This window comes from Gastrolobium bilobum, unplaced genomic scaffold, assembly GCF_033153095.1.
Source record: "Gastrolobium bilobum isolate Gb01-03AN ecotype WA unplaced genomic scaffold, APGP_CSIRO_Gbil_v1 utg65333, whole genome shotgun sequence".
Lineage (NCBI taxonomy): Eukaryota > Viridiplantae > Streptophyta > Magnoliopsida > Fabales > Fabaceae > Gastrolobium > Gastrolobium bilobum.
The window spans coordinates 114,311-123,243 of NW_026895673.1; the positions used below are offsets into that span (position 1 = coordinate 114,311).

Sequence of the window (8,933 nt, forward strand, 5' to 3'; positions counted from 1 at the left end):
AATTTTACATCCCTGGACACAAAGCTTTGTTGCGCTTCTATATCAAACAATCTCCAACCTTTCTGCCCTATTGCATATCCGATGAAAACACATCGTCGCGAACGTGGAGCAAACTTGTCAGTTGGTTTCGGTCTTGTATTAGCAAATGACAGACAACCGAACGTGCGCAAGTATGTATAATCTGGTTTAACTCCATGCAATTCTTCATGTGGTGACCTGCCTTGGAGAACTCTTGTAGGTGTTTTATTAATTATATGAACAGCAGCAAGAATACTCTCCTCCCAAAAATCAACAGGGAGATTTGCATGAAACAGTAAGGCACGTGATACATTAAGGATGTGTCTATGCCTCCTTTCGACTCTCCCATTCTGTTCAGGCGTATAAACACAAGTTGTTTGTTGCAAAATACCTTTTTCATTCAAGAGTTTCACCATGTTATTAGATTTGAACTCAGTACCATTATCAGACCTTATTATTTTTACGGTTTTACCAAATTGGTTCAGAACCATAGCAAGAAATTTGCACATCCGATCATAAGTTTCACTTTTATCGGCCAACATAAAAACCCATACATGCCTACTATAGTCATCCACCACAGTTAAGAAATAACGTGCACCAGAAGAAGAAGAATTTTGATAAGGACCCCAAGTGTCACAATGGATTAAATCAAAACATTCTTTGCTGCGAGAAAAACTTATAGGAAACATTGATCTAGTTTGCTTGGCACGATGACAAACTTCACATGCCTTACATACTACTTTATTTTGCAAAGCTTTAAATTCTGGAACCAGAGATAAGATATCATAGGATGCATGGCCTAGCCTGTTGTGCCACAAGTCAATTGACTCTCCTGCTTGAACTGCCGAAGCTGAAGCACATGAAGGCTGAAACACATAGACTCCTTCATGAAGTTCACCCAAACCAATCTCCCTCTTCAGCACTTGGTCCTGCAAAATGCACTTTTTATCAGTAAATGTAACGCTACTGCTCTTGGAGTGAAGCAATTGGGAAACAGAGATGAGATTGCAGCGTAAGTTAGGCACATATAAAACATTTGACAAGCTGAAGTTTGTATTAAACACCATCGAGCCTTGTTTTGCAGCATAAGTAATAGAACCATTTGGTAGAGTCACAGATAGAGGGGGAATAGGTGTAATGTCAGCTAATAAAGCCAAAGTGCCTGTCATATGACGTGAGGCCCCACTATCAATGAGCCATTGAGAATGAATACGCTTACCAGATAATTTTTCATGTGACTGAGGCTGGTCTACCAATGTTAACAGTTTGTTCACAATTTCTGGGGTCAAAACGGAGTGTGCAGCAACTTGAGAAGAGGCAGAATGGGAGACGTCTGGAGGAAGAGAGTTAGCAGCAACTGGGTGTGAGGCATCCATTGCAAACGTCGCATGAGCATGCGTATAACGTCCTGCCGAACGTCCTCCCCTTCCTCGTCCGCGACCAGCACTCCTGTTTGGTGGAAAACCATGAACGTTCCAGCATTTGGAAGGGTCGTGATTGGTCCTGCCACAATGAGGGCAAGGTATTCTGTCTTGTGGTTTGTTAGGAACCATCCGCTGCTGCATGGACGTGTCTGACTGCTTCATGGAATCGGTTTGGGCTGAGTATCCCACTACCTGACTCCTCTCATCTTGAACGCGAGAAATACTACGATGGGTCTCCTCTTGAGTGACAATTGCGTACACTTTGTTGACACTAGGAAGAGGAGAAGTGTTGAGGATATGGGATCTCAGATTGCCAAATGTAGATTCATCCAGCCCCATCAAAAATTGATAAACGCGATCATGCTCTTGCTCCTCCTCGATTGCTTTGGCAATGGCACACTTATCACCACAATCGCAAGACTTGTGAGTTTTGCTGCCTTCCAGATCGTCCCATACAGCCCTGAGTTTGGTGTAATAATCACCAACGCTATCTCCATGTTGCTTGATATTGGCTAAACTGGATTTCAGTTGATACTGTCTTGGAAAGTTTTGCACTGCATACCTTTCCTCTAGGTCATTCCATAAGTCCTTGACGTCATCAAAGCACTTGATGAATGGTTGAAGTTTTGCATCAATGGTGTTGTGAATCCAACCATTGAGCATCGAATTGCACATCTCCCAGGCGCGCCACTCTTCGGCATCATCCTCTCCTGGTTTCTTGACTGAACCGGTCACAAAACCCAATTTGTTTTTCGCCTTCAATGCGTTTTTCATGAGCTTGGCCCAGTTGTCATAGTTGGCCTCACCACGCAGCATGACAGTCGTTAACAAGAGACCTGGACTGTCGGATCCAGCCAAGTAAAATGGCGAACTAGGATCAGTTGTTTTGGACTTGCTGCCACCACCTGGTGCCATGTTAAATGAACCAGCTTTCGCACTGAAAGGGAATGCGGAAACGTGTATACTAGGATTGCTCTGATACCAAGATAAACTTGATATTTCAACTGTGTGTTTATCTCATTCATTGGTAGCCTTCAAATAGGCGAACATACAATAAATGGTTAGCACAAGATCAGCGATTTGCTAACAGCTAACAACGTAACAGACTAAAACAAATAAATACTCTATCTAAACAGTCCTATGGTTACAAAGAATTCAAACAATATACGTCAAACCTACGGTTACAAAGAATTGAATTCAAATTACAAAGAATTCAAACAATATACTGTTACATATAATCTCCAACATTGTTCAACCATTGTAAAAAATATGGTCGCACTTATTAAATAAGGAGAGAAAATAAAAGGATCAAGAATTAGAGAAGAAAATAAGAATATAAATTATCGAAGTCTAATTTTTTCAAGAACTAGCTATATTTTTATTTTTTTTATAAATAAATAAATAACAACAACAACAACAACAACGTTAGAATGCTCTCATTGATGAAATGCACTGAATTTAAGTACAACAATAGTACCAAAAATTTATTTCTCGTGGAGATTCATCGAGAATGGATCCAGAATTCTACTAGGAGATGAGAGGAACGCCAGGTTTTAGCAGGACAAGTGGATTCCCCATGTAGATAATTTGTTGTGTCCATGGCCAATGGACCTGTACCGATTGAAGCGCTCCATTGGTGTGTTGCGGATTGCACTTCTTCAAGATTGGAATTGGCTATTGTTTCAGCACTTGATATATGAGGAGGCTAGTAGTCTTATTCCAGGGCGTGTTCCCCCTTCCACTCTAGTAATAACGTTACCTCGGTTAAATCCACTTTCAACTGCACTCATCCTAAGTTAGGACAAACAAACTTGTTTAATTGCAATTTGGTGTGGCATTGGAAAGGCCCTCAACAATCAGATGGTTACTCCTTGGGGTCAGAGCTAAGATATTCGTTAGCGATTCAGTACCTACGAGGAGTGGCTTGCTTATAACCTGGGGGGGTATGAGCCTGAGGTATCCATCTTGGTTCACAACACACAAACCGGAATATTTTTTTGGTGTAGGTAAATTCTTATATTAAAATTTTGTGAAAGAAATGATAAAAACGTCATTTTGCTTTCATTTTAATATTTTTATTTTTGCACAGAAGTTTGAAAATACAACAAAATAAGAACAACTTAATATTTTTATAATTTCAATAAAAACAGAAAACAGGGTTTGAGCAATACGCTAGGAGGCTACACTAGTTGCAATGATAACGGAAGCTGACCTTGTACGACAAACCGGATAACGTATGACTGCAAAGAGCATCGATGACTCGGGACTGGTTCATGGACTCTGCTTTAGTTCATTCTTAATTGCCTTGTAGCTTGTGATGATAATGTTAGCAATAATCTACTGAACAAAAAAGAAAAGGTCATCAATATAAGACCTAACTTCTACAGATGTCGAAGCAGCGTAACATGAATCTTTGGAGAATTACAAGAATTTAGAACATGGAACGTAAGCGCTACCCAAACAAAAAGGGTAGATAAGCGGTTAGCTGATTACTAGTGTTTTATTATGGTATGATCAAGTTTACAGTACTTCATTGGCCCTGATATAAAATGATAATCCAATCGTACACCATAGCCCATAGAGCATCAAACTATACAGATACATACACACTGCTCGCTAAGATTTCAGACAAGAATAATCCTTCCATCTTGTGATTCCAGATTTAAATGTCCTCCGTAAAACATCAATCCGTTCAGTCAAGATAGAATCTTCAAGCCCTTCTATTTCTGCGTGTTCCTTTTCCATCAACAGCTCCAAATCGTCAAAATGTTTAACTTTTTGTTGCAATTTCTCGATCTAGTTAACAAATAAGCAGAGAAAAATCAGTTAATCCTTAATATGGAAAGCTGAACCACAGAAATCCTAAAATAAAAAATCATGAGCTATCAACCTGTGAATCAATTATAGTTGCTACTAAATGTTCAATCTCTCTGTCTTCCTGGTCCGCCAACAACTTTGCGCGAGCAGCAGCAGCTCCAAGAGCAGTTGCAATGCCAGCTCTTAGACGCAGTGTCAATGGCATGTCATCCTTGGGGAATCTGTCATCTATTTCTACGAGAGTGAGCCCAGATTAATGGTAGCATGCAGCAATAATTCATAACCAATGTTTTATCCACCGATATATATATATATATATATATATATATATATATATATCAACACAAGATGCTTAAAAAATAAGAAACATACATGCATGTAGTTATTAATTTAAAAATAAATAAATAGATAAATAAACAAAGCAATCTTTTTGTCTCTAATGTCAGAAGGAATCCTCAACTCATGCATCAGCAAAGAAGCAGTGGCAGAGCTCGAAATAAAATGTTGCAATTGGGGGGCCCATACTAAATCTTCAGAATCATCGTATTACTTGCCAGAAATCAATTTTTCATCCTCAGTATTTTCTTATATTAATTTAGTCCCCACTCTTTTGTATCTTCAGGGTTTTATTATTTTAATTTAGTCCCCTTCGTATCTCATTTTCTCAATAGTTTTCCACTTCATCCTCAAGTTTATATTTCATTTGAATTAAGGAATCCTTACCCCAAATGGGTTACTCAAAACTTCTTATAGAGTAGAATGCACATCCAAGAAAGTTTCATTAGCTGCATTCAAGAATAGCACCATCATGAGGTAACAACCCAAACTTTCTTCCAACAAGGCAAATGAACTCACCATTGAGTAACCAATGCTCTCCATAAGGTTGTTTCCTATACAGTGTCCACGCACCAAAATCTCATTTTTAGTGACCAATTAATCTTTGTATTATAAGTATTGAGAAGCATAACTGGCAAAAGTTATGAAGAAAAATAACAGGCTTAATTCATGTAATCAGCTTCATACAAATGCAAGATAAAGCTGCCTACTACAAACCACACAATTAGTCTGACCCTTCCCTGTACCCTATGCATAGTGAGAACTTTATAACACTAGGCTGCCTTTTTTCATAACTTTTGCATTTGAGGAAGCCAATTATTTTTTGTTTCATGTATCTCTAAGAAACTAGATAAGTTTTGGGGACTTAAATGTATTAGAAAGCTGTGGTTTGACAAAAGAATATCAGAATATAAAATTAAAAATACCTGACATAGTGGACCTCTCCATCTCTAAACCTTCACCCTCAAGGGCCCTGACACACATAATAACAAGTATAAGGATTTTAAAAGGCAAGGGCTCAATTTAAGAACAACCTACCATGTAGCAAAATCTGAAGGATAAATAAAAGTAATCCACTAGTAGATTTATGATGTAGATAACCTTGCTGAATAACTATTCAGAGAGTTCGCACCAGAAGCATAATCCTCTTCAACATCAAATATCTCCCTTGGACATGAATTTTCATGACAAAGTGCTGTTATAGCAGCATCAGCAGCGGCAGCTGTGATATGAGGGTCAACCACGGTCGAAATCAGTCCCACCTAATTCAAAACACCATTAACTCATGGTCATATCAAAAAAAGGTGAAAGAAAATAACTGATTCACGTATACATACACACACATGCACTTTAATCCCTAAGATTAAAAAAAATGAAAAATAGTACAATTAACCAAAATGTAGATATCATAATGAATGGAGGCTAAAATGATATCAGTAGTCACATACTCTTTTCCCTGGTCATTGTACACTAGAGCTGTGGTAACTAAAGAAACATCTACAGAACTCCCCAGCAACAAGGGAAATGCAATCAGATTTAGCAAATAAGGCATACAATAAGGATATAAAATTCAAGATTATCTCTTACCTGATTCATCAGTGAACTGCTGGAATCTGAAAGGGCAGCAACGCGCTGTCTTTTTGAAGGACTTTCCTTCACAGCTTCTCCATTCTGCTCGTTTTCATTTGTAAGCTTAGGAGATTGGTCCTCTGTCTTTGAAGTTTCTTGGTGATCAGATGAAGACTGAACTTGTTTTGCACTGTTCATGGTGCCATTACTATTACTGCCACCATTTCTGCGGGCAGAGCCCAACATGAGCTCCCCAAAGGGCAGCTCAATAAGCTTTGAGATACAATCAAGTTTAGTCTTGGTTTGAACACTTTGAGCAACAAGTTCCCAATCATCCCCATGCTTCAAAACAGATTCTAAAAGGAGAAGAGTTTCTCCCTCAGTCCAGACAGTGCCGTGTTTGCCGCTATTTTCACTTGACTCAACTAATATGAAACCCTCCATGGACCTTTTCTCCCCATAATTCCCATTTTTGAAACATTTTGTACAAATAATGAAATTATCCTGCCATGTTATGAATTAAAAAAAATTAACTACAGATGATATTAGTTTCAGCAATGCAAGTGAAATTGTAGATTGTAAGGTTAAAAACATGGGATGTTAATAAATTTGCATGAAGAGGCAGAAAAAATTGTGATAAATCTCCCCTAAATTTAACTTCAAACATGCTCTGACGGCACACATTCAGTGAACATAGGATAAACTCTGTTTTCTAACAAGGAAAGCAAGAGGGTAAGAAGAAGCAATATTTGCACAGCTGAACATATGAATGGATATTATGCGTTGCAAAATTATGTCAGAGATATTATACATGCTTGCTTTACTAATTGTAAGAAAAAAGAATATGGGGTTAAAATAGTTTCCAAATTACAACCAAAAAGGTGATAGCCCAAAGAATAAATCACTTATATTTTATTATCTACTTTTTTCATATTATTTGTTGTATTAAGCAAGTGTAAAGTTATTTATATTACAAGAATTTTTTCACCTCACTAGTAAGCTCACACAATACCCTTGTTTGGGAGCTTTTCAAATGAAGGATTATCACGCAATCCTCCAAATCCCCGCTGACTCACTTTTACAAAAACCGAAAATTAAATTCCACCCAATCTGGAAGATTTTAAACATCCAAACAAGGGGAAGAAAACTAAACCTAACCTCTCACCCTCTTCCTTTCCTTTTCATGTTCTTCCTATTCCTTCCCCTTCCAATCTAAACATACCGTTAGTGCTTAGTAAATGTAAACAGGTACACGTATGACATGAGGACTGATCACTGATGTACAGACTAAAACCTAGGACCTGTATTCTCTACCAAAATCCCTACCCAACCCAAACCACCAGACCTAAGCCCAAGTGACCAATTTCCATGTCCTAAAAATATTGTATTAATGATACCCTAATCCTTCACTCAGGTATTAATTATACAGAAGAATACTGCTGAAATAGGAAATAGAACATGATAACTACATCAGGTATGACTAAGATAAACCAATGTGATAATATATAAAAATTTACATAAAATAAAACAAAACAAATAACCTGGGTACTCTGGTAGTGTCCAGAACCACATTTTTCACCGCAAAGCCCACAATTCAACTCCTTCCGCCGTATCAAATCGCCATAAACATCCGAGTACGACGCCAGAGGCGGCAATTTGAGACCAGCCCCACCCGAATTCCCACCAGTTTTCGGGTTATTGCGAGGCAAGGAAATGGGTTTCAACGAGTTCGGCGTCGCCACCACCCGAATCCCATTGGGGGCTCCTTCCTCAACCCTAACCTTGCACCTCTCCTCCTCCTCCTCTTCCTCATCCTCCGCGTCCACACCTGAAGACGCGCCGTAGTTGATCAAACCCCAATTCTCCAAGAACAGAAACACCTTGTGCAGGAACGTGACGTCACCCACCAGCGATTTTCGCACTTCGGTGAACGTGAGCCTCCTCGAGGGTTCTTCCCTGTACTTGTTGATGATGAAGTCTCTGTATTCTTTGTATATCTTCGGCGTTCTCGATATCGAGCTTCCATCGAAGAATTCCTTGAACGCTGTTTCCTCCATTTCGTGGATTTCGTCCCACACAAACCATTCTAGCCAAAAACGACAGCGGTTAGGTAGAAATTGGAAAGAGTAGGATTTTTTTGCGGAAATGGTAAAATTAGGGGTTTAGAGAGACAGAGAAGGAGTGCTTACTGGAAGAGCTTGGAATGGTGTAGAGTTCGAGCTCTGAATCTGAATCTGAATCGTTGATCTGACCCGGGTTTGAATTTAGGTCTTTTGTGACTTCCATACTATATTGTAACAGGAGCCTCCAACAGTCCAACTCACCGAAATATGGTTGATCTATTATTCCTAGCTGTTATCGGCGTCGTTGGAACTTAGCAGCAAACAATGCAATAATATGATCTTTTTTATTATTAACGACCTAGTTCAGATGCATAATTCAAACCCTAAACTTATGTTCGACTCATTTTGTAGATAGTTTGATTCTCTTTCGTTGATTGTTAATGAGGGAAATGTGTTTCTCGTTCTAAATGATACAACTGTATCATTTTAATTAAAACGATGTCGTTTAGTATATAACGAATGACTTTTATCTTTTATTCTCTTTTTATAATTTTTCAGAAAAGAAAAAATATAAAAAATTAATAAATATAAATCAAAATTACGTTATTTTATTTAAAATGACATAAAATCAAGTGATAAATATATTTTTCTCATTAATAAATACTGCTATTTTTTAGTAATAAAATCAAACTATCAAGAAGTCCAC

At 38.2% G+C, this 8,933-nt stretch overlaps 1 protein-coding gene across 4 annotated transcripts; it reads right to left on the reverse strand.

Annotated features, from left to right (window-relative positions):
* Positions 1-2,819: 2,819 nt before the first annotated feature.
* LOC133289025 (SWI/SNF complex subunit SWI3A) lies at positions 2,820-8,640 on the reverse strand. 4 transcript variants are annotated; one of them, XM_061486888.1, is made up of 8 exons: positions 8,354-8,640; positions 7,706-8,250; positions 6,183-6,668; positions 5,697-5,857; positions 5,522-5,568; positions 4,333-4,493; positions 4,049-4,238; positions 2,820-3,782 (listed from the first exon to the last, which is right to left on the reverse strand). In XM_061486888.1, the coding sequence occupies exons 1-7, from the start codon at positions 8,448-8,450 to the stop codon at positions 4,059-4,061; spliced, it is 1,677 nt and encodes a 558-aa protein (XP_061342872.1). In that variant the 5' UTR covers positions 8,451-8,640; the 3' UTR covers positions 2,820-3,782; positions 4,049-4,058. The 4 variants fall into 4 exon arrangements, 3 of the variants coding, with proteins under 3 accessions (XP_061342872.1, XP_061342881.1, XP_061342863.1); XM_061486897.1 differs by lacking the exon at positions 2,820-3,782 and having other exon boundaries at positions 3,838-4,238; positions 4,333-4,487; XM_061486879.1 differs by lacking the exon at positions 2,820-3,782 and having other exon boundaries at positions 3,838-4,238.
* Between the last annotated feature and the right edge of the window lie 293 nt (positions 8,641-8,933).